General features: G+C 40.1%; 1 protein-coding gene across 1 annotated transcript in view; it reads right to left on the minus strand.

Moving 5' to 3' along the window:
- Positions 1-25,887, minus strand: part of grin2ab (glutamate receptor, ionotropic, N-methyl D-aspartate 2A, b) — a 332,876-nt gene extending 306,989 nt beyond the window's left edge. The window contains exons 1-2 of the mRNA XM_057843566.1: positions 25,119-25,887; positions 24,572-24,754 (exon numbers count right to left, since the gene is read on the minus strand). Of these exons, the coding sequence (XP_057699549.1) occupies positions 24,572-24,754; positions 25,119-25,136 (201 nt within the window). The 5' untranslated portion in view covers positions 25,137-25,887. The remainder of the gene's footprint in view (positions 1-24,571; positions 24,755-25,118) is intronic.
- Positions 25,888-26,949: the final 1,062 nt, after the last annotated feature.

The raw sequence follows: 26,949 nt of genomic DNA on the forward strand, positions 1-26,949 counted from the left end.
GTAAATAACAATAATAAATCACAAATAAACAATGAGTTCAAATGCTGATAGAATTAACTAGTGTAGCATCCCAATTGAAAAGATGGTCTCTTAAACTGATGGTTTACAACTTTTATTCCATCCTTGATGTAAACACACTGTAAGAGCTACGGTGCACACAAATAAAGCAACACAATTAGAAATTAACAAAAACTTTTCACCTTTTTCCTTTTAAACCTTATTTATATATCAATGAATTGCCTATATGAATTGCCTTTACCTTATTACCTTATCATTGACAATCTCTCCCTTGAGTGCAATCACTGTATATATATATGACCTTTTAACCTTACATAATTTTCTATACCATAAAATAAACCATAACATGAAATAAACCTTTCAATTAGCATTAAGAACAATACTAATAGCACTTATAGGCCCATTGTCAATGAAACATTATTATTTAGTAAGGCGACAGCACCCTCTGGTGTACAAAAAATGAAGAAAAAAAAATTACAAACTGCGTAAAGGCGCTTGAGGTGTTTATTCACCGCCGACGTGCAGCCAAGCATGGCACTGAAGAGACAGGACAGAAGAGTGTACTCTCCTTTATTTCTTTGAAATAAGTCAATGTTTTGGACACTCTGGTGCGCTTTTTTTGGCTTTGTGCCGCTTTCCCCGCTTGCAAACAGAGCATCCGACATTCTAACTTTCCAAGCATATATTTTTTTAACCCTTCATTAACCGTCGACGGGATGTTGTGCTCGTCGACGGATTTATGTAATCGATTATGTCGACTAGTCGGGACAGCTCTAATAATGATTATAGTTGATGATAATTATCAATGATAATAATTTATAGTGTGTTCCCATATGTTGTAGGAATAGAATTGACCCTTCCATTATTAAGTGAATTACTGTATTTTCATTATGTTCAGACTTACATTTACCCCTTTTCACTTGCTGAATGTGCCAGTCCATTTGTTTCCCCTCAAATGCGCGTTTGATTGGCTGATGACTAGAAAAAACAAGCACGCACACTCACACAACCCCAACAGAAATACATGTCAACATGCCACTTCCTCCACCCCTTTCAAACACGTGGGATATTAGAATTAATTTCGGCCATGCTGTAAGTAGACATAGATGTTGTGGAGGTGGGGAACACGCCACTAATTTTGCTACTGAAAGTCCAACCTGCATCACAGTTAGCATGACATTAAACTGTGTGAACTTGCTAACCTGCAAAACTTGAGTAGGAAGCAGATGAGAGATAAATGTCCTCCTGAAATGTATGTGTTTTCTACCGTTAATGTTAATTCAACTGTGCATTTATATATTGATTGGAATATATTTATTTATTTTGTCCATCATTCATTGAAAAATAATTTTATTTGCAGCCTATGCAGACATTTCTTTAAAAAAATAACAATAATAACACACACAAAAACTGGAGAGGCCTGTAGTTATAGGAACTAAGTACTCAGGTTCCTACAGTCGGAAAGTGGCTCATGTTAGTTGGTTACACGTTAACATGCTCATCTGCTGTAAAAATGTTGAAAGTCTTGGAGGTGGCAGTTGATCCTTTCAGTAATTTCTGCTCTCTTAGTTTCTCGGAGAAGCTTACAGTATGTATCACATCAGTAATGTTGTCAGTTCTCATTTGACTTTGCCTCTTTTTACCCCAGTCTGTAAACATCTTTAAATATGGAACACAAATGCAGTAAATCAGAAAGATACTGACATGCTTACGAGATAACATAAGAAGAGAACAGAATTTCTTTGTTTGATAATATGGAAATTACAAAAACATTCACTTTGCTTCAAGTGTTTTAGCAGAAGTGTGAATTTTCAACAGTTGGGCAAAGGAAGCACAACATCAATACATGAAACTAGGCAATCCATCTCTGACCCAAGATTGAAACCTTAATTTGAAATGTAACAGTGCCTTGAAACCTTAACACAGGCTCATAAACTTTAATAGAAACACTGAACCTGGTGTGAAAACTTAATCTCAGAACTATTCAAAAGCTACCATTGAATAAAATAAATTCAAGTTAGAATTTGAAACTATAATTCTTCTTTCAAACTATTTATGCATGATTGAAAACCTACCGTATTTTTCGGACTACAAGTCGCACCTGAGTATAAGTCGATCCAGCCATAAAATGCCCAACGAAGAGAAAAAAAAACATATACAAGTCGCACCGGAGTATAAGTCGAATTTTTGGGGGAAATTTACTTGATAAAATCCAACACATAGAACAGACATGTCATCTTGAAAGGCAATTTAATATAAAAATACAATAGAGAACAACATGCTAAATAAATGTACAGTGTACAGTGCATAAACAACGAAATGTGAATATACTGTCCTACGCTACGGCTCGGTCCTGGCTATACAGCGAACTCCCAAAAGACAATGCTGGACGTCCGTATAATTTGCTGAATCAAGTTGGTCCTCGATAGCAAACAGGTTCGCATCAACGTAAATAAATGATAATTAGGTACTATTACAGTAATAAGTAACAGGTTAGCATGCGTTCGCTATCATTAGCACATCGTTCAAACAACCACACAACTGGCTCTAAGGTTCCGATCGCGGGTGGAAAACACACAACAACAACAGAAAAGATGATACACGCAGGCGTTGCCTCTGTAGAGATAATTTAAAAGCATAAACAATGAAAGTAGGTTCGCAGCCGTCTTTTATCTCTCGCTAACTCCCACTCACTCACTCAGAGCTACGTAGCTGTCCGTCTTCTTTTGGCGTGTGAGCACTCTTCTTCACGTAAACAAGTGCGAGTGCGCCCTCACGTGGGCGTGAAAGCGCCACAAACTAAATGCATCCATTTCAAGATAAAAAAGTCAATAATACAATTGAACATACACTGCCAAAGGCAGAACGCGAACGTGGCCATAGCTATAAAGAGTTATTCAGATAACTATAGCATAAGAACATGCTAACAACTTTACAAAACCATCAGTGTCACTGCAAAACACCAAAATAACATGTGAAATTATATCATAATGTGTTAATAATTCCACACATAAGTCGCTCCTGAGTATAAGTCGCACCCCCAGCCAAAATATGAAAAAAAACGCGACTTATAGTCCGAAAAATACGGTAATTTAAAGTCTTAACCAAGATGTCAAACCCTAATCTGAAATCCTGACAACAAACAAAAAAAATAGGTTAATTTTTATGATTAGCTGCGACATATTTAATTTATCAGACATTTTCAAATGCATCATGACTATTTTAGGCTGATAGCGACCAGTCCATTAGAAAGAGTTCATTTTTGTATTTAAGCCATAAATTACGAGAACAACTAATATTTGACTGGAAAATATATAAGGTGCCCATGGTGTCATTTTCATTGCTGACGGAGTTTATTTTATTGTATTACTTTTTTTCATCAGGTGTACAGGCAAAAAAAGACCATTATTTGTGGGTCATAGGTATTTTATACTTCCCCTGCATTGTTGAATCAATGTAGTTGTTATATACAGTGATCCCTCGTTTTTCGCTGTTAATGGGGATCCTCCCGCGAAAATTAAAAATCCCTGAAGCAGAGACAGAGCTTATTTACATTTCTTTTAATCTTTTATTTTTTTGGTGCAGACATTAATTTTTTTGCTATTGTTTTTTTTTTTTTTTTTTTTTTGGTGTGTTCAATGTATTTATTCACATTTAACAGCATGGGAAAGAGATACATACAGTTGTGGTCAAAAGTTTACATACACTTGTGAAGAACATAATGTCATAGCTCTCTTGAGTTTCCAGTTATTTCTACAACTCAGATTTTTCTCCGATAGAGTGATTGGAACAGATACTTCTTTGTCACAAAAAACATTCATGAAGTTTGGTTCTTTTATGACTTTATTATGGGTTAAAAGAAAAAGTGATCAAATCTGCTGGGTCAAAAATATACATACAGCAACAAGAATTAGCAATTTCTTGTGAGTGATTATTGACTTGAACAATCATTGACTTGAACAAGTCAGGAAAGTCACTTGGAGCCATTTCAAAGCAGCTGCAGGTCCCAAGAGCAACAGTGCAAACAATTGTTTGTAAGTATAAAGTGCATGGCACTGTTTTGTCACTGCCACGAACAGGAAGAAAACGCAAGCTATCACCTGCTGCTGAGAGAAAATTGGTCAGGAGGGTGAAGATTCAACCGAGAATCACCAAAAAGCAGATCTGCCAAGAATTAGAAGCTGCTGGAACACAGGTGTCAGTGTCCACAGTCAAGCGTGTTTTGCATCTCCATGGACTGAGAGGCTGCCGTGCAAGAAGGAAGCCCTTGCTCCAAAAGCGGCACCTTAAGGCTCGACTGAAGTTTGCTGCTGATCACATGGACAAAGATAAGACCTTCTGGAGGAAAAATCGAGCTGTTTGGCCACAATGCCCAGCAATATGTTTGGAGGAGAAAAGGTGAGGCCTTTAACCTCAAGTACACCATGCCTACCGTCAAGCACAGTGGTGGTAGTATTATGCTGTGGGGCTGTTTTGCTGCCAATGGAACTGGTGCTTTACAGAGAGTAAATGGGATAATGAAGAAGGAGGATTACCTTCAAATTCTTCAAGATAACCTAACGTCATCAGCCCAAAGATTGGGTCTTGGGCGCAGTTAGGTGTTCCAACAGGATAATGACCCCAAACACACATCAAAAGTGGTAATGGAATGGCTAAATCAGGCTAGAATTAAGGTTTTCGAATGGCCTTCCCCAAAACCCCATTGAGAACTTGAGGACAATGCTGAAGAAACAAGTCCATGTCAGAAAGCCATCAAATTTAACTGAACTGCACCAATTCTGTCAAGAGGAGTGGTCAAAGATTCAACCAGAAGCTTGCCAGAAGCTTGTGGATGGCTACCAAAAGCGCCTAATTGAAGTGAAAATGGCCAAGGGACAATTTACCAAAGATTAGCGCTGCTGTATGTATATTTTTGACCCAGCAGATTTGATCACTTTTTTTCTGTTCACCCATAATAAAGTCATAAAACAACCAAACTTCATGAATGTTTTTTGTGACAAAGAAGTATCTGTTCCAATCACTCTATCAGAGAAAAATCAGAGTTGAAGAAATAACTGGAAACTCAAGAGAGCCATGACATTATGTTCTTCACAAGTGTATGTAAACTTTTGACCACAACTGTATAAGTCATGTTTTTCCCTTTTTTCCCAAAGTATAATTTTTTAAAAATCCGCTATGGACTGATGGCGCGACATTTGAAGCGCCAAGTAGTGAGGGATCACTGTATTCAAGAGGGTGTCCACAAAGTCTGGGTACATAACGCTTTTATTTATTCGAGGCCAATGTAGACCTATTCAATCGAGTTCACCTGAATTTTGCAAGGCGCATCAAATCCTGCATTGATAATATGTAAATCATATTGAGGATGTAATTTCATAACATTATAATTTAATGAAATTGTTTTGTTGTACAAGTATTTTATAATGTAATTTCGATTCGTTTTCAATTAATGTAATGCAATTTTTTACATTATATCTCAATGAAATTGTTTTGTTTTAAAAGTTTAATTGAATTATAATGTTAAGGGATTACATTTCTAATATGATATGATATGATATGATATGATATGATATGATATGATATGATATGATATGATATGATATGATATGATATGATATGATATGATATGATATGAAAGGAGTAAAATTCCTAGGTACCCAGACTTTGTGGACACCCTGTATATTTCATTTAGTTTCTTATTGCCTTTGTGGGTTTGTAAATTTGTCTCTATTGTTTCAAATACTTACAGTTAGAAGTGTTGTTTTGGCAAGGGGAAGGCTAATTTGATTTTAATATTTACCTTACGTGAATAATAAAATTCCCTACTCTATAGTTTCTTATATTTTCATAGCAGATTACATAACCAGTTATTAATAAAATATGAAAAGTTTGATTAAAAAAAAAAGTGAAGAAAAAAAAAAACAATCACGGTTAGTCAAACTTGTTGAAACCCTTACGAAGTCTTGGAATTTTAATCAGAAACCTCAATCCTCGTTTTAAACACTAATTCTGTCTAAGAACCCTGCTTTGAAAGCCTAATTCTTACTTTAAAAAATCCACCCAAGTCTTGGAACATTATATTGAAACCCAGCCTGGAAAACCTCATTTGGAACCTTAACCTTGGTAGAAATTTGTCAGTTCATCTTGTCAGTATACGGTAGCAACTTCATGTTTTACATCAGTGGGGTTGTCAGTTCTCATTCCTCTGTGGCTCGTTCCCTGCCGCCAGTAAACATCTTTAAATATGGAACACAAATAAGTAGCAAGGATCCAGACGTGCTTACGAGATGAACATTGACAACTGTTCACATCCTGCGCAGCCCTGGAACTTTCTCCTTAAATCGTTATCGATTCTCTCCTGTGTTTATACCACTTCCTACTCACCTGTAAGTCACTCAGTCAAAGGTCTGTTAGCACGCACACACGCGCTCACACGCACGTGCACACCTTTATTGATTCTGCTGTGGAGTTTTATGCGTGTTATTTATCCACTTGAGATTACCGCTGTCGTGATTTGAACAGCACAACAAGGTGTGTGTGTGTAAGGGGGCGGGATTATTACTGGTGGTCACATCATTCTCCTTGCAAGCGGACACAAATCTGCTAACCGCTAATAGCGTTTGGAAAGCGCAGTCGTAAAGCAAACAAGAGGCGGCAACGGTACTCACCCTCTGTACTTAGGCAGAAGTACAGCTACAATGCTACCTTGTGTTACAAGAGTGCCAACCTTTGAGGTTTTCAATTTAGAGCATTTTACTTTTGTAATAACATCTTGAGCATTACAGTGGTGTTTAGATTTTTTTGCGGAAAAAAAGGTAACGTACTTGAGGATCAATTTAAATGTACTTCAAATGGAAGTTGTTCCTAAATACAGGTTGTCCCCGGGTTACGGCGTACCCGACTTACGTGATTTCGACTTTACGACACTGGAGTCTTGTACGCCATTTTGTCTCCAGTCGTTGTGTTTTTGATTAAAATTTTGACTTTTGTTTTGTGATGCATGCTTTTATTTTGGTTCAGTAAGAGTAGAGCAGGTAATACTTCCTCACGCGAGTAATAGCACATGTACATACATAGAACATATTTATGCACATGAAGAAGAACGTTTTTGCACACACGAGTTCGCTGTCTAGCTAGGACTTAGCTCCAATGTCTTGGCGAGGACAGTATAATGACATGCAGTACATGTTTTTGATAGTTATTTTGACATTTAGGGGTTATTTAGGGGTACTTAAAGGGTTAATTCCGATTTATGCGGAAATTCTGATTACGGTGCCAGTGTTGGAACGGAACTCATTCATATCCCGGGGACTACCTGTATTTGAAAATAGAGAGTTCTCCAACATAAATGTGACTCTTTGTATGTAGCCTAAAATACAACTTAATTATATTTGATACATGCATTTTAGAGTAGAAAAAAAAAGGGGGGGGGGTTGGTTTAAACTTTTGCAGTGTATCACAAAAGTGAGTACACCCCTCGCATTTCTGCATATATTTACGTTTATCTTTTCATGGGACAACACTGACAAAATGACACTTTGACACAATGAAAAGTCGTCTGTGCAGCTTTTTTTTTGTGTGTGCAGCTTTTATAATAGAGGTAATTTTTTTCCCCCTCAAAGTAACTCAAAACATAGCCATTAATATCTAAACCCCGGGCAACAAAAGTGAGTACATCGCATAGAAACTACGTACATCCCTAAATGTCCAAATTGAGTACTGCTTGTCATTTTCCCTCCAGTGGTTAAAAGACCATATGATGAATTCTACATCAAATTAGTGTGCAGGGCTGTCACCCCAGGAGGAAGCCTCTTCTGAAGCCGGTACATATGAAAGCCCGCCCGTCTCATCAGACCGTAGGACATGGTTCCAGTTATTCGTGTGCTTTGTTGATATGTCTTCAGCAAACTGTTTGCGGGCTTTCTTGTGACTACTTTTCATTGTGTCAAAGTGTCATTTGGTCAGTGTTGTCCCATGAAAAGATATACTTAAATATCTGCAGAAATGCGAGGGGTGTACTCACTTTTGTGATACACTGTAATTCAGTCAATCTTTCGGGTACCACTCTATGGAGTCTGAGTACCACTGGCGCTACTTGCAACACAGTTTGAGGACCACGAACACAAAGTCACCTCTTGGTCAGTTTAGTAAATCAAAATCTGAGTTATGGGTGGAGTGTCTTATTTTAGCCAATCAAATGCCAGATTGCCCTTGTAACATCAATATTACTCATGTCAGATGCACCTGTGTTTGAGTCTATCAGTGTTTGCAGTGGGGTAAAAAAGTATTTAGTCAGCCACCAATTGTGCAAATTCTCCCACTTAAAACGATGAGAGAGGGCTGTAATTGTCATCGTAGGTATACCTCAACCATGACAGACAGAATGAGAAAAAAAAAAAATCCTGAAAATCACTATGTCCGATTTTTAAATAATTTATTTGCAAATTATGGTGGAAAAGAAGTGTTTGGTCACCTACAAACAAGCAAAATTTCTGGCTCTCACAGAGCTGTAACTTCTTTAAGAGGCTCCTCTGTCCTCTCCACTCGTTACCTGTATTAATGGCATGTGTTTGAACTTATTGTCACTATAAAAGACACCTGTCTACAACTTCAAACAGGCACACTCAATACCCCACTATGGCCAAGACCAAAGAGCTGTCAAAGGACACGTGAAACAAAACTGTAGACCTGCACCTGGCTGGGATGACTGAATCTGCAATAGGTCAGCAGCTTGGTGTGAAGAAATAATCTGTGGGAGCAATTATTAGAAAATGGAAAATATACAAGACCACTGATAATCTCCCTCGCTCTTGAGTTCCATGTAAGATCTAACCCTGTGGGGTCAAAATGATTACAAGAACAGTGACCAAAATTCCCAGAACCACATGGGGCGACATCATGAATGACCTGCAGAGAGCTGGGACCAAAGTGACAAAGGCTACTATTATTAATACACGACGCCACCAAGGACTGAAATCCTGCAGTGCTAGACCTGTCCCGCTGCTTAAGTCAGTATATGTCCAGGCCCATCTGAAGTTTGCTAGAGAGCATTTGGATGATCCAGAAGACGACTGGGAGAATGTCATATTGTCAGATGAAACCAAAAATGTAACTTTTTGGTAGAAATGCTTCTTGTGCTTGGAGGAGAAAGAATGCATCCAAAGAACACTATATCTATTGTGAAGCAAGGGGGTGGAAACCTCATGCTTTATGGCTGTTTTACTGCAAAGGGACCTGGACGCCTGATCTGGGTAAAAGAAAGGATAAATGGGGCCAAGTATTGAAAGATTTTGCGTGAAAACCTCCTTCCATCAGCAAGGGCATTGAAGATGTAACATGGCTGGGTCTTTCAGCATGACAATGATCCAAAACACACGGCCAGGGCAACAAAGGAGTGGCTTCATAAGTAGCATTTCAAGGTCCTGGAGTGGCCTAGCCAGTCTCCAGATCTCAACTCCATAGAAAATCTGTGGAGGGAGTTAAAAGTCCGTGTTGCCCAACGACAGCCCCAAAACATCACTGCTCTAGAGGAGATCTGCATGGACGAATGGGCCGAAATACCAGCAACAGTGTGTGAAAAGCTTGTGAAGAGTTACAGAAAACGTTTGGCCTCCGTTATTGCCAACAAAGGGTACATAACAAAGTATTGAGATGAACTTTTGGTATTGACCAAATACTTATTTTCCACCATGATTTGCAAATACATTCTTTAAAAATCAAACAATGTGATTTTCTGAGTTTTTTTTCCACATTCTGTCTCTCATGGTGGAGGTTTACCCATGTTGACAACTACAGGCCTCTCTAATATTTTCAAGTGGGAGAACTTGCACAATTAGTGGTTGACTAAATACTTATTTGCCCCACTGTATGTGCACGATGGGTACAACAAACATCACAAATTTGTCAAAGGTGTCAAGTTTTGTGTTTTAACTTTATTTGAGTTCCATATCAGAGGTCTAAGAAATGTGTAATATGCATACTTAAAGGTGCTATGAAATGCGACAGCAAGTAAAATGCTACATTTTATGTTCACGTTTTTGTGCCTTCTGAAGCAAAAGGAAAAACTGCGTGGACGCCATTGCTTCAAGTGGAAGTCAAGGTCAAATGTCTTATTGGCGCTCGCATTGTAAAACTGTACTGCCCCCTAGGGCCTGACATGAATACTATATCGTTTTCACGCGGAATTGCGACATCGTTCAAATGGGGGCGGAACCTAGACGGAACCATGTAAATGCAAACATGAAATGTGTCGTATTCTCAGAGCGTCAAAATGTAAATGGCCCCTTAGGATACCATCTTTCAAGTGAAGGTCATTTATAAAAGGCGATGTCCGTCCTTTTAAATTACTTGACGTAATGAAAATCTCATTTTTGTCAGAAAAGGGAACTTGACACTTTCTCAAAGCAACGTATTCCCATACACTGGCTTCTTCTAAAAATGCTAAATTAGTTATGGTAACAACTGTCAATTTTTAAACGCCAGAAGCGGGTGGTTTTAAGGGTGGCCCGAGAGAAAATGCAGTCAGCATGAATCATTCTCAGAGCTGGAAACGTCAACCAATTCTCTAACATACGGCCAGAGATTGGAAGTATGTTGTCCCTCAACTTCTGTTGTAAATTTGCTAATCATTCCTGTTTCTCCAATTCACTGATGTCGCTGTTGTTTTGTCTTCTAAGTTCTCTATATGTTGAGCATATGTATTTATTGAACAGTACAATGGGTCATTTTTTTGTATGACTCTGGGATGTGTGAATGGATAATGATGCTTTTATTATTTGTATGCCGGGAGAAACGCAATTTTATCCTGTCTGCACGACAGTTGTATGTACAGCAATGTGATAATAAAGTTTGATTATAGTTGATTATGAGATACAGTACAGTCAGTTGGCAGTTTTTTTTTTTTGTTCTTGACTTGGGCGCACAAATTTATGATTTCATTACCTTTATTTCACATCAATAGGGAAGTATTATTTGTGATAAGTGTTTATCAGGTAAAAGAGCATGGTCACAGAATTTAAAAAAAAAAATCAAATCTCAAAGTGCCACTTATATTTTTGTTGTGTCATCATCAGAAGAGGTTGAAAAAGTAACAAACCTATTTTATTAAATGAATAAAACATACAAATATCAGATTCAACCACTCAAAGGAGAGGGCCTTAAATTGAAAGCAGAACTTGCGGCCACGGTCACGTGATGATCTGCAAGGCAAACGGCACCGGATGTCGTCCCTGATGAGAGCCGGACAGACTGTCAAGCATGTTTGTTGACACGGCCGCCAGAGATTGTTCAAATTGAGATGGGTCGACTTTTCCCCGAGGAGTGTATTTGATTTATTTTTTTATTTACCTTCAGTGTAGTTGAAGCACAGGCAATGATTGCTGATTGCACAAACACATCTCCTGACTAATGTCCACATCGTTGAAATAGAAATGGACAGGTAAACATACAAAGAAACAAGAAAAAAAAAGGGAGATACTTCATTGTTCGCATTTGATTCATTTAATCGATTATTTGTCAAAAATTGATTAATTGTTGCATCTGTATTTCAAATATTTATAGGCTTTCATTTTTTTTAAACAGTCATGTTCAGCTGCTTTGGAGCAGAGAATGGGAATCTGAGTGTTTTCATGGCCTGAACAGTTTTAATGTATTACATGGGAGTATGATATACTCCCATTGTGATTATTCAATGTGCTTAGTTTATTAGGAGAAAGCAGCGAGCAGGAAGGAGTTATTGTGGGACAGAAAGAAAAATAGAAGAGGAGGGACAGAAAGGGAGAAGATTTTACCTACCTATGAATATGGTGGTGCTATCGTTAGCTAATTGTATTTCCCGTGGACACCATGTGGGGGGTCAGAGAGAAAGAGGGCGGGGGGTGGGGGGGTTAAAAAAGAGATGTAATTATGCAGGATGGAGCGTACACAAAACAGCAATATGAGGTGTAGAATTCAGTCATATGTGACGTACTTGTACGCGTGAATATGTTGACATCCTATTCTATGCTGCCTGATCGCAAATCCTGGCATCGCCATTCGGAGCCAGTGCAACCCATCCATACTCCCGCAGCTCCAGCAAAGGAGCCGTTGCCACCCCCCCCCATCCGCGCCCCCATTAGCCGGCCTAAACATTTGTAGGCTTTCAAAACAGAGTTAGGCTTGAAAGTTAGGATTTTACGCATGGATTAGTGTTTTTAAAATGTGTGCTTTAAAACAGTTTCAAACAAGGACTTCAGTAGCAAAACTGGGTTTCAAGTCAAAATGTGGGTGTTAGCACAGGGTTAGGATTGGAAATTAGAGTTCAACTTAAAACTAAATAACTTCTAGTAGAAAGCATTTAAGTCTCCAAATCACAAATTTCGTAGACCATGGATTTGCTATATCCATGTCTTTCGTAACCTAGTGATCTGAAGCACTGGTGAAAACAAACAAGTTTTCGATGCTGTTTATGTTTGCGTTGCAGTAACTGATCGGAATTTGTCACTTTCACGATTTGACTTTTTCCTGTAACTACATCCAAAAGTTATGTCTGTGTTGGGAGTGTTCAACATACTGTAATTACTCCATCAACAAGGATAGGAGTTTTTTTCAAACTATTAAAAAGACTCAAAAGCCCAAAAAGACGAGAAATTTTGAGATTCAATTTAATTGTATTGTCAATGCACGGCACATAGCAACAAAATTTGTCTTTTCGGGTACAGCCCGACCAAGTCACTATCAAGATTGTCAATGTAAACGATACAATTTGAAGAAATGTTCGACAGTTTTTCTGATAATTTCGAGAACACAGGTAATAAGATTATTCATTCATTCATTTTCCATGCCGCTTATCCCTCACGAGGGTTGCGGAGGTGCTGGAGCCTATCCCAGCTAACTTCGGGCAGTAGGCAGGGGACACCCTGAATTGGTTGCCAGCCAATCGCAGGGCACAAGGAGACACACAACCATTCACGCACACACTCACACCTATGGACAATTTAGAGTGTTCAATCAGCCTACCATGCATGTTTTTGGGATGTGGGAGGAAACCGGAGTTCCCGGAGGAAACCCACGCAGGCACGGGGAGAACATGCAAACTCCACACAGGAAGGCCGAAGCCCGGGATTGAACCCTTGATCTCAGAACTGTGAGGCAGACGTGCTAACCACTCAGCCACCGTGCCGCCGTAATAAGATTGCTGTAGTTTTAAAAGACTACAGAAGGCAAGAAACTAGGTAATAATATTAGAAAGATTAAATGTATTTCTCGAAATGTTACCATTTTTGTTTGAAATGTAACTGTAAAGGAAATCAAATACTGTAATTTTCGGACTATAAGGCGCACCTTACTATAAGCTGCCATCCACCAAATTCTATACGAAAACTATGTTTGTTCATAGATCAGCCGCACTGGACAATAAACCGCAGCTGTCCTCACTGTATTATGGGCTATTCACACCAAAAGATATTAATCCATAACACTTTATTTGACAGCGGGATCACAAGACTGTCAGAAGATCGAATGAACCACCGTAGCTTTAAGCTCATTGCTTAAAGAAGCTTCATTTGGCCATCACTGCTCCCCTGGATGAGACATTCAACCTCTGATGGTACCTGCTGTTAACACTGTTGTCATCCAACATGCCTCCTAGCATGCATTGCAGCGCTACAGATGTAAATAACAATCAAAATTCATGTTCTGTGCTAATTATTGCTTCAGTTATTGTTCCAGTTGTTTCATTAATTGCTATTTATGGTATTTGGTAACACTTTATTTGACATTGGCACCATAAGACTGTCATAAGACAAGCATAATTATGACATGACACTGTCATCAGCATTAATTAATGCTTCTAGCAGATGTTATTTAATGTGATCTGGAAAATTATCTCACTTTTGAATGGTGTAAAACATCCGAGCTGGACATAAATGGAGTTAGTGCCATAAGTTGACGGATGACACCTAATGACATCTGTCATAAGCATTCAGTAATGCCCATGATAGTGTCATGTCATAATTATGACGGTCTTATGACACCGCTGTCAAATAAAGTGTTATCTATGAACCAAAATAAATCAACAAATAGGCCACTATAAAATGCAGGATTCCGAATGAGTGAAAAAACTAGCGGCTTATTGCCCGAAAATTACGGTACATGACGAGATTAGGAAATTAGACATTGTGCTACTCCATAAGGGGCATTCGATCAGCCTTGCAGCCACTAACTTCGCCTCATATCTTTATCTAGCCTTTCCACTCTCCCCATATTAGTGAGTGTGGAGAAAGAACAAAGAGTGCATGTTCTTGCATAATAAGGAACAGTGTGACGTCGTACCAGGGCTAATTTCAAAATCTACTATTTGCAGAACAAATCCACTTGCAAACACAATTTCAGTCAAATATAAACTACACGGATAAACACACTTCAACCAGGGCACACTCCAGTTTTGAGCTAAACTTATGCATGAAAAAAAAAAAAGAAATATTAGAAGTACCTCTTTTAGGATGTCAAGGGCTAGGGTTTCAAATTAGGTTTTCAAGTCAGGGTTGGCATGCAAAAAGAGGGGTTTCAAACAAAGGTTTGGGGTCCCCCCAAAAATATTATTGTAGTCAAATTGGGGCCTAAAATCAGAGTTAGGGTTGCAAATGAGCATTTTATTCCAGGGGTACAGTTTTCAAACAAGGCATAACGTATGTCTTCAAGCTCTATTGCGGTATCACACTCTACCTTGGTGAGCTTCACTTACTGGAACCTCAGTATGTGCTAGGTTTGCGGGGTATCTGTGTAGAATAGGGGAACATTAATTTCAGTGTACGTCTGTCGAGGCACTCAGGCTCAAGACCTAAAATAATGTTTAATTCATAGTCATTGTTACTATAAAAAGTATTAGAGCCATTGTACTTGATGAGATTCCAAGAGGGGCCTCATCATCTGCTGGCTTAAGACAATGCTTCATCTGAAGCTGCTGGGAAAATAGGATTTTGCCATCTTTTCACACGGGAAACCCTGCTGTGTGCGTTATCTCTTATAGAATAATGCTTCCAAGGCATCACAATAGCGGGCACGTGTGCCAGTCAGCAGCATAACAATGGTGGTCTTAAGCAAAAAAAAAATAACAACAGCAAAATAGAAACAACAGTCATCGTAGGTCTGAGTGGTCACATTGGATTGAAGAACATAGAATGTAGGATGGATGGAAAATGACTGTTATTCAGGAGAACTGATTGGGAGCAGGGACAAAAAAAGAGGAGCAACTTTTTCAGCTACTGTAGTTGCGATACACTCGATACAGAGTGTCACTGATAGATTGTTAGCTCATTTGTAGTGTTGTTAATCACAGCATTAGAGTATAACTGTGTTATTTTTTTCAGTAGTGAGTAATTTAATTAATTACTTTTCCCATCTTTGTAACGCCATTACTGCTACTGAGGACGTGAAGGGGCGAGTTACTAAAATTTGGTTTAATGAAGTGCGAATTGTCGACAGTTGATTTTGTCACACATTAGCTGCCTCCTGCCTGGAGAGGGTAGAGGGGGAGAAAGGAAGGCTATGGTGACGCCATTGCAAATGCAATGATGATTGCCTAGGTGGGCAGATCTTGCCCTGCTTCACTGCACGCTCTAGCAAACACAACACGACAGCGATAATGGTAACAGGCCAGGGAATTTCAAAGGTAGCGTTCTAAAACTGCAAGTACCGGCACGACTTCTCACTTATTGAACTTTAAGGTAAGAATGAGTCTTTTACCCAAGTTTACAATTTTAGGCATTGGTTTTTGGTCTTGAATTTTTTAAAATATTATTGTTATTTTACGCAATATTTAAGGATAGTGTTGTGCTTATTGTGCAGTAGGCCTAAAGTACAGTTTGGCTAATGGTCAGTTTATATTTGTGTTTTCTTAAGAGAATAGTATATTTGATCCAAATAAATACCAAATGCTCTAAATTAAAAAAAAAAAAAAAAAAAAAATCGAAAACCGGCAAAGTAGAGGCGGAGCTTATGTCTTCAATGTATTTATTCAGATTTAACAGCATTGGAAAAAGATACATATGACATGATTTAAAAAAAAAAAAAAAAAAATAGATTTTTAAATCGAATCGTGTATTTTTTTATTTTTTATTTTTTTTAATTGAAAAAAAAATCTGCAATGGACTAAGGGCGCACATTTTAAAGCGCAATATAGCAAGGGATCACACTATAGTGTTTTTATTATTATTTATTTTATTCTAACCCTGTGAAAGATGTTATTGAATGTATAATGTAATAATGTGTAGAACATGAAAAGTAATGTCATTTACTTTGCTGAGTAACTAATTACTCTTACAATGAGGTAACTGAGTTACCAACTCAATTACCTTTTGAGAGAAGTAATTTGTAACTGTAACTAATTACTTTTTTACAGTAAGATTTAACAACACTGCTCATTTGTGAGTTTGATTTAAAACAGACCCATGGCTAGGTCACTTGTCACAGAAGCAGCAAAGTTTGATATCACATTATAAATGAACACATTTTAATGTTAACCTTTAATGTTAAAATGAAACAAAACAAGCATTAATCTTAAAGTGGAATAGCTCAATTTGGGTGCCAAATGTGCATGCTCTTTTACTGTACAATGAAGCTACACCCTTTATTCTTCAATGCTGTAAAAAGAAATGTTAGTAAGAATAAGATGTGTTTGAAAGGGTTTAAGACTAAGAAGATAGCAGTTAAATTTTTAATGCAGGTAGTTTTTATTTTGTTTGTTATTTAGTTTGTTTTGATAGTCGCTAGTTTGCTTCATTTGTATTTCTTATACTTCAAAGGGTAATAGTGAGTGAGTGAGTGAGTGAGTGAGTGAGTGAGTGAGTGAGTGAGTGAGTGAGTGAGTGAGTGAGTGAGTGAGTGAGAGTTAGTTAGTTAGTTAGTTAGTTAGTTAGTTAGTTAGTTAGTTAGTTAGTTAGTTAGTTAGTTAGTTAGTTAGTTAGTTAGTTAGTTAGTTAGTTAGTTAGTTAGTTAGTTAGTAACCCATTTGTCTTTTTATTTCTGGAGCAGTTAGTGCATGTGCTCTTTATTTCAGGTTCAATCATTTATCGTCTCGGTTATGTTTTGCCGAGGGACTGACAGGATCGCTAATGGCACCACTCTGGGCTGCAAGCAGGAGGCTGAAAAAAAAAATGCTATCACTGTCGCCACTACATGCTGCGCTAATCAAGTGAAATCAAGCTCTTTGGGAGAAAAAAAAACTGCAGTTGAAATAGAGTTGGTGGGGGTTAGCGGGGGGTCCGCGGTCCAACATGAAAAACATCTTTGACGTTTGCTTCGAGCACATCTGCGTCTTTCTTCACAATGGCCGTTGTATATCAATATTGAGCTTGTCTTTGCTTTCAAAATGGATGACAGATGGCTTAAATCTACATTAAGCCATGGTGTTAATATTAATGCGTGTGTCTGAGTGCGTGCATGTTTGTGTGACTTTGAAGGTGTTTGTCGCAGTGATGATGAGCCATGAGAGAATTCGCATCCTGGCGGCTAAACGCTCGGGTCTCTGGGCCCTCGTCAGTCAGTCTGACTTCCAGATGCCGACGACAGATGTTTACATTTGCTGAGAAATCTTCCGTTTACCGGGAATGCAATTATTACGCTCCCATGGACCAAGAAGGTACTATGACATCATTGCATCCAAGAATGAAAATGATCAGAATAGACGGTTAGACTCTCGCAACACATCTTGGCAGACTCCCATTGTTTCACAGAGGGGGGTTTCAAAATTAGGATTTCAAAATTCGATTAAGAATTTATGTTTCCGAAATGAATTGAAGCTAAGTATTAAGTAAGATTCCAAGTCTGGGTTAGGGTTATACAGTGGTACCTCTACGAAGTTATTTCGTTCCAGGACCTTGTTTGTAAGTCGAAATGGTCGTACATGTCGGGCAGGATTGTCCCATAAGAATACATTATAATTCCATTAATTCGTTCCACAGCCCGAAAACCTACACTAAATTTTTAATTTTTCATACTGATGCTGAGTGTGTGACTTTTGAACTAGAATTACAATTGCAGGTCAGGGTTTTTACAATTGGGATTTAAACATAGGATTAGGGTTTTATGATACAGTATAGTAAATGTTTAAAAGTAAGGTTTCAAGGCAGGGTTTAGCTTTTAAACAAAGTTTAGTCTTTCAATATGTGACGTTGTTGTTGACGTTGGGAATCTCCCAAAGGCTTGACGTCACATTTGGGAGATTTTCTCCTTCTTGTCACTTGCGGCCTCCCAAGGGGGTGACACAGCTTGGATCTGGCTCACAAAACCTTCCAAAATTCCTCCCTAGGCTTGCCTGTCGTGCTGCGGCGTGACACGCCGTGTCCTTTTTCCAGAACCAGTCGGAGGCACAAGTCAAGGCGAGGCGAAGCGGCTTTAATCGGGGCCGCAGATGTTCCGAGAGGCGAAGCATCAGAGGCCACTTTAATTGACTTTAAAGCGAGCACTCGCTTCCTTCGTTCACCGGCCAGCTGACGGCCGGCGGGCACGCCGGAGGCCGTCCGGCTGCACGCGCTCACGCTCTGAGTGGAAATAAACACTCGCACGGAGAAAATGTGTCACCTTCAACAAGAAGGAGAGGAGAGCTCACAGCTGGCAAGGCGGCAGCCTTCCAGGACTTTAAAGGCTGTATTTGTTTACTGGGCGCTTCTTGCTTTGTATGAAGAAGAAACACAAAGGCAAGGGGGTTTAAAAATATGGTTTTAAAATTTTATCATGTTTAAAATTGGGGTTTCGATCCATTATTATGGTTTCAAAGTATAACTTCAAGATTTGGTTACGGTTTAAAATTATGGTTTTAAGCAAAGGTTAGACTTTCAAGTCAGAGTTAATTGTTTCAAAACAGGTTATAGAAGTTTATAGGTTTGGTTTCAAGCCCGGGTTAGAGTTTAAATAAAGCATTCCAAATCAGGTGTCGGTTTCAAACTGGAGTTAAGGTTTCGAATTTTGGTTTCAAGCCTCAGCCCTTGGTATGGGTTCAATGTCAGGTTGAAGGTTAGTTGACATCTTTTACAATGGTGGGTCAAGTGTTTCAATTGGGTCTTAAACTTGGGTTAGAGGTTCAAGATATCAAAAAATTCAAGCCAACATTTAGGATTCCTGACGACGGTTAGGATTTCAAATGAGATTTAGCATTTGAAATACTGTTTCGAGCAAGCCGGGTTTTGGGTTTGAAAATAGGATTTATGTCATCGATCCATCCATGGAAACAAAATTGAGGATTCCGTATATGAACTGTAGGGTTTCAAAAAAGATTCACGGGATTCAAGCAAACGTTAGGGTTTCAATTTGGCTGCATGGCACTTAATCCCTGCCTGTATTTGTTCTACAGAGGCCGTTTGTTTCATAACAATAACAAAAAAATCAAGTGGGGAAGGTGGGAAATATGTGGAAATGATGCATTCACATTCAGTTGGTGTGTCAGCACTTCATGTTTATCAAAGCAGCAGCAAGTTCTCTTTGAGCATCAGCATATGTTTACAGCCGTGTATCCATCCGCCTGTGTTGCATCGTTCTCAGGGCATTTCCGCTTTGCGGCCGTATAAAGATGCAACACTCAGTTTGGGCTAGGCCTGAAAATATGTAGAACGCTGCTACAGAGAATAGAGTGACAGCAGACAGCTGCAAGCCTTTTCAACCTCCCTGATGTATCTTACTTACTTATTGAGTATCGCTCCCCAGAAAATCCAATGCTACTTTGAAATCATGATTTCAAACCATAACCATCTCTGGAAACTTAACCTTTGTTGAAAAACATGACCTCGTACTAAAACCGGTGTTTTAAACCTAACCATGACTCAAATCCCTAGCACCAAACACTAACCATGGCATTAAAACTTAGCAGTTGTTAAACACCATAACCATAGATGAGAAACCTTTGCTTCATATCTTATTTACATTGTATAAAGTGCTTTCATATCCAACTTTCAAAAGGACTAACCATGGATCAAAACTACATTTTGAAACCCAATACGCTGTATAAAACAATACATGAGTCTTGAAAGCTTGATTTAAAACACTTGCTTGAAACCTCCACCGATGTTAGTACATTATGTGGGTTAGATATGGTCTGATTGCAGCTTGTTACCCAGTTATACATGAGTGAGTTTGTTAGGTCACTGGTTCATTGGTTCATTAGTACAGGTAGTCCCCGGGCTACAACGGACTCGACTTTTATGTTTTCGACTTTACGACGTCGAAGTCTCGTCCGCCATTGTCTCCAGTCATTTTTTGTTTGTTTGTTTGTTTTTTCTTAAGCTGTGTAAACAGTACTTTATTGTAGCACACAGTAGTATCTTATTTTTAACTCTATTAACTTGATGTGTTCTGTTTTTCATCTTGGAAGACAGCAAACAAGGCAAATGTGGTTTTTGAAGCTTTGTCCTTCCTTCACTTTTGCCAATTTGGAAAGCTGTAGCACACATATGTACACTTATGTACAAAACGTCATACATTTTAACAATAAAACACCTGACACAAAAAAATTGGTGTTCAAACATCCATCTCGTCCGATTAAAATGTAAATTTATTAGATAAAATTAGCCTAATTTGCCTAGCAAAAGTCCGCTATCTTAAATGCTACGAATGCTAACGTATTTACAATTTTAATAGCAAATGGCTCACACATAACTAAACAAACTGTAGCTCTGAACTTATTACAAATGCATACATAAAAATATATTACCTAAAAAAACTTACAGCCTTATGTGGGCCTAACAAGAAGGCAGCTGTCCTATGTCCATGTCAGACAAGTCTCCTATTCAGACATAGAAGCCAAGGCGACAGTCCAGCCACACCCGAGAGGGCAGTGTATCCTCCATCAAAACAAAATAAAATACTTTTGGACTTTTTGGATAGCTATTTTTTTAAAGGCTTAATTCCGACTTACGCGGAAATTTGGGTTACGTCGCCAGCGTTGGAACGGAACTCGTTCGTAACCCGGGGACAACCTGTGTTCTATTATTAGTTCATTATTATTATATTTTGTAGTTAATTGTCAGACAGTAGTTTTTGTAGTAGTAGTAGTAGTTTTTATCACATTTTTTTCATTTTGGGGTAATTAGTTCTGTCTTTAGTTTTAGCGGTTGGTTGTTTGGTCGGTCGGTCGGTCGGTCGGTTGGTTCTACTTTATCATTCTTACGCGGAAATTCAGGTTACGTCACCAGCATTGGAACGGAACTCATTCATAACCCAGGGACTACCTGTATTCTAAATATGAGTCAGTCATTTGTCAGAAATTAGTTCATTATTATGTTATTTATTTGTCAGTCAATTGTCAGACAATATTTTTTTTTCCATCATCTTTTCTTATTTTGGGGTAATTGATTCTGTCTTTAGATTTAGTGGTTGGTTGGTTGGTTGGTTGGTTGGTTGGTTGGTTGGTTGGTTGGTTGGTTGGTTGGTTGGTTGGTTGGTTGGTTGGTTGGTTGGTTGGTTGGTTGGTTGGTTGGTTGGTTGGTTGGTTGGTTGGTTGGTTGGTTGGTTGGTTGGTTGGTTGGTTGGTTGGTTGGTTGGTTGGTTGGTTGGTTGGTTGGTTGGTTGGTTGGTTGGTTGGTTGGTTGGTTGGTTGGTTGGTTGGTTGGTTGGTTGGTTGGCTGGTTGGCTGGTTGGTTGGTTGGACTTTATAAGCCAGTTTTGTTTTTTATCACAGCCACTAGCTACATAATTACATTAAATAGGTTGGTAATGATAGTATTACCATCTCTCTGGCTAGTGAAAGGTGTGTCAGTTCACTCATCCTTCAGTTAGTCAGACGACGATTTGCCAATGGGCAAGGGTTGAACTAATGAAATAGATGCATTTTGAGAAAATGCTCAAGAAAATGTTGAAGCACAGGGAGCACAGACAGTATACGTGACCAGGTTTTATGTGTCGGGAAAATCCCAAGTGGGTCATCTTTTTATAACCGAGCACAATAATAAGACAGAGCGAGAGGTACGAGGGAGAGAGAGCAAGAGTGTGTGTGGCGTTTAACGTAACGGATTACGTGGGTTATAAACTGAGGCAAGGAGAGGCACCCGGAGACGCCGCAAAATACCGTACCTGCTCGGCCACAACCGCTACGGCAGCGGTGGCAGCGGCTCTGGCTCTGTTGGCTCCGCTCCGACGAGCAGCTAATCCAGATGCAGGGCGACACGTCACCTCAACACTACTTGTGTCATGTTCCCAAAATGGGCACTCTGAATGCACTCCTCATCACATCACTGATTCTTTCTCTGTGTTTATGTGGCCTGCTTTGGTGTGCTCCCAATTTAAGAAATTTGAGCAATTTCAAGGATCTGCATTCAATTTAACTGACATGTCTCTCATTATAAGACGCAAAAAAGAAGTCTGAAGGACCCTTGTGCAAAGAAGGAGGAAGTTAGCCATTTGCATTTACAGCAGGCATTGCAAAGGCAAAATTCAATGAACATTCAAAGAAACGTCAGCCCTAACACAAGCTTTTCCAATCTATGTGAAATTGGACAGACATGTCTGTCACAACATGATGCAAGAAAAAGTCTAAGGAACCTGTTTTTAAACAGGCAGGAGTAGAGGAGGGAACTATGAATGATCAATCTTGGAAAACATTTTACTGTCGTACTACTGCTAGCAGATGCCAGAGATGCACCATGTGGGATATGAGATCAGCCCTCCTATTAAGTCAACGGGAGGTTTCTTAGGGAAAAGACTACATTTTCAAAACCTACCAGTATTTGATGGTTGCTTATTATGGAAAAAATGTACAATGTACTTTTATATCTAATGAAAGGGGAATGTTTTTTCTTTTATTAGTTGGATTCAGTGTAGTATCATCAGTCATGAGTGGAAATTGTAAGACCACCTTATTTTCTATAATCTCATGTTCGTTTTGATGTGTCCTGGATAAACATAAAAGGAAAACATGAAAGGCCTAAAAGTAGTACAATGCCATCACTATTGTTTTAAGATCATGAGTGATTTGGGTTATATTGAGAAAATCAAAGAAAATAGCTACATTTGGAAAAAAAAAAATCGGTCAAAATGCTCTACAAATTGATGTTGCTTTAAATTAAAACTACCCATGTTTAACTGCTCAGTACAAGTCTGAAGGACCCATGCATGAAATGGAAGCGGGAGTTTGACATTTTTAAGCAGGTATTTTTGGAGAACATTCCAATAAGTTTGGACAAAAACAGCTCCTGACAGAAGTTTCACTTGTCAACATTTAAATTGTAAGGACATGTCTATCATCATGTGATGTGCCTAAATGTCTCAAGGGATTATGTCTGAAATTGTGGAGAAAGTCAGCCGTTCGAGGGCAAAGCTAAAGCTATAAAAAGGGTTTTCAAAAGTTGTTCACCTGCAACTTGTTTCACCAATTGTTAATGGGTTCGGCAGACTTGCTGTAGTTGTCGCAATGGGACATCCGAAAAAGTTTGCTATTTTGGTTTGAAGCAGACTTTAAGTATGAATTCCCTGAAAAAAAAGGGACTTGGAAGTTGGACAAAAAATGCCTCCAACTCTAGTTTCAGGGATTGGCATGAATTATATCAATCTGTCTATTAAAAAACAAATAAATAAATAAAAAACCATGGAGAAAAATCTCAAGGGTCCACGCATGAAATAAAGCAGGTTTTGGCTTTGAGAAGCCAAGTATGACGGGGAATTCTACCAAAAATCGAACTTAAAAGTAAAAAAGTGAATAGATAAACAACCTCCATCACCATCTTCTCTCCAAGTAGGTTAAATAATAGTAAATCTCATTTGTTACATTAGTATTTAAGTTACCCTGGTTGTTTTGCCCCTTTGAGTCTTTGTCAGCATCATGTGCGCTGATTTAAAGAAAATTAGCACAAAGTGACCAAGCTCATAACCCTAGGAGAGGGGGGAATTTCAGTGGTGACATCACCCAGACATGCTGAGTGAACTGACTGGAGCTTTCTGCATAAGATATTTATATTAATGAAGATTGCCAGTGCGTTCCACTCTGTCACGCCCCGCAGAGACCAGACAGATATGCCCTCCTTTTTTTTTTTTCATTTTTGGGGGGGGGGCTCTGCTATTCAAGAACACAGATAACATAGGGTCACTCACTATTTTCCTGGTCATTAATCAGGACTTTGTTATAATTATGTATAACATGGAACTTTTACGAGTTCAATTCAAGAAAAAGACATTACATTTCACATAATGGCGCGAGTAGCATTAGTCTTCTCCCTGTTTGGCTAATCTAGTCAATGAAAGAATAAGTACATTTCATACACACACACCCAAGCACACACTATTTAGCATGAAGATGAGCCTCAGCTGAAATTATACGCCTGATGGAGAATTAGGAGGCTGCATGGCTTCTATACAAGCGTGTTTGCATGAGTGTGCATGTGTGTGTGTGCCTCTAAAACGTGACTCTATTGGAAGTGTAATTTGAGAACGCATTTGCATGCCCTCTCTCTCTCATCAGCATCATCACGAGCGTCATCATGTGACACGAGGAGCGATGCAACAGCACCGCCAAGCGTCAGACGGCGGCCGCGCGCGCGTCAACAACAGGCTGCAACGGTCGCGCGCTCGTAGATATCGCTTGTCTTGTCTTTACCTTGGCTGTCACAAGGCGCGTTTTGCGCCTTCGTCTTGCGACTCCGTGAGCGTGCGCGCTTCCGCTGCCGCCGCTTCTCTGACCCGCGCGTCGCCGTCGTCGTGGCCGACCATCACGTCTCTTCTTCGTCTCCTCATCCTCCTCCTTCCTCCTCCTCCCGGTGCCAAAGTGTTTCAACTTGATCTGCCAATTATACATATTGCCGTGATTAGTGTGTTTGTCACTGTTGTTGTTGTTGTTGTTGTGTTGGTGGTGCGCGTGCACAGCATGCGGCGACTTGTTGAATCCTGCCAGGCGAGGACGCGCGCGCACAGCAGCGTGACTCATTAGCATACTTAACGCCGTGCGCGCGCGTCAGAATCGGAGTTGAATTTAAAAGTGCGCGTAAAAAAAGGGAGGTGCGGTAAACGACGCCTCCTCTTGCTCGGGTCCACGCATCAGGTTGTGCTCCACTTTTCCCCCTACACCCAAACCCCCGAATGTGCCCCTGCGCAACCAGAACTCCATGTAAAACGCAACGATTCCCAATCAAACCCGCGGCACTCACCCCATTCCCGTGACACATCTCTCCAGGCGGCCGGTTGGAAATGACATTGCAGCCTGTTACTCCATTCGGGTGCCCTCCAAGGCGTGAGTGTCCCCCTCCACCCCCGTCAAATTAATCCATTAATTGCGCCTCCATCCGAGGGAAACAAGTGGGGAAAACACGCACGTACCGAAAGCACCTCCACCCAGAAATGAGAGACACCCGCTCGGATTAATCCACCTGTCGTGTCCGTAAAGACCCCCACCGGCTCCGGCCACCCTCCAGGAGCTCAGGCGCTTATTCCTCCTCCTGATGGAGCCAAATGTCCACTCCGCGCGTGGGGAGGCGGCGGAGGCAGTGGAAGGATCCGCTGATATTTTGGGGGGGATCTCCAGGCAGCTCCGAGCGCGTTCCGCAGTGTGAGAGCCCGTGGACAGCCTCCTCCTCCTCCTCCTCTTCTTCCTCCTCCTCTTCTGTCCTCCTCCGCGTGGATTCTTGGAGACTGAAGAGCTTGTGTGCGTGGAAGGGAGATTCCGTCACAGTCCAAGACACGCACACACACATATATATATTGATACGTACGTATAATCCTCCTGCACATTTAGGGGGGAGGGGGGTGAATTTGAGAAAAAAAAAAAAAACCGCGCACCCAAGTTGGTAGTTGTTCGAGCTGCGAATGCGCACGCGGAAATGATCCCCGCTTCGAGGCTTCGTTCGCCCGCAGCCCGCCCGTCCGCCCACGTACCGCTGGCTGAAGGCACTTCCACAGCAGCAGCAGACTAGTTAATTAAACATAGGGACACCGGGGCCTGAATGAGAGCAGGATGGTGGAGCGGGTGGTCGGGCTGGAGGGAGGGGGGGCAGAGTGCGCACAGTGGGTGACTTCATCCTCCATTTATAAAATATTATCAAATGTCTATTTAACAAGTGCATGATGGGAAGAAGCATGCGCAAAAAATCCACCGGGAGAATCCGACTTGTGCACTTGTCATGAAGCGTCATCCGTCTGTGTGCGGTGCCTTTCACGCCGTCTGTAAAAGCCTGTAATTTATTTTCACACAGAAGTACACAAGCTCACAAACGCACGTCACTGCTTGAAATGCAGGCCAATTTTTCCCACCCTTTGAGGTATAGTATCACCGCTGTAGTGCAGTTGCAAATTCAATGTTTGCAAAATGTTACTTTGACTTTTGAGTATCCACCTTATGAGCTTTTTTAAGTTACTAAAGACCATTTTATCTTTTTTTTTTCTCTGAGTTGTGAGCCAAAAGTTGAATCATAGCTGAAGTGAGATGGAAAAAAGGAGTCAGAATTGCTGATCTACTCTAAGATTCTTAATGAACGGCACACTTGAACACACAAATACAAAATGAGAACACTTGGAAGGAGCTCCTGCAGGCCACAATGCACTTGTACATGCAGAGTCCAACTTTTGATGTAGTAGTGAGTGAGTTGTGGGGGCGTGTGTGGCGTATTGCTTTATGAGAGGTGTGTGTGTGTGTGTGCATGCAGGTTGTGTGATGTGGTCAGTCTCTCTTTCTATTATGTGTTTTGTGCACATGTATATATATATGCACAACTGGCATCAGTCCGCTAAGCGCGCACAGACAGCATTTCAATATCCGCTCAACTGCTCACACATACACACGCCTGCACAAACGAGCCTGATGATGTGTCATGTTCTCCGTCAGTGGCTTTGCTCGTTATAGTGGGGCGATATGAGGGGAACTGGAGAAGCTTGTGAGCCGCACAACCACAATTAGACGTAATTAGCCCATCAAAACTGCAGCTGGAGGGAGGTGTATCAACGCGTAAGGGGGTCCTCGGGGAGCGTCCCCTCCTCCCCCTTCTC

The sequence above is a fragment of the Corythoichthys intestinalis genome, chromosome 8 (assembly GCF_030265065.1).
Source record: "Corythoichthys intestinalis isolate RoL2023-P3 chromosome 8, ASM3026506v1, whole genome shotgun sequence".
NCBI lineage: Eukaryota > Metazoa > Chordata > Actinopteri > Syngnathiformes > Syngnathidae > Corythoichthys > Corythoichthys intestinalis.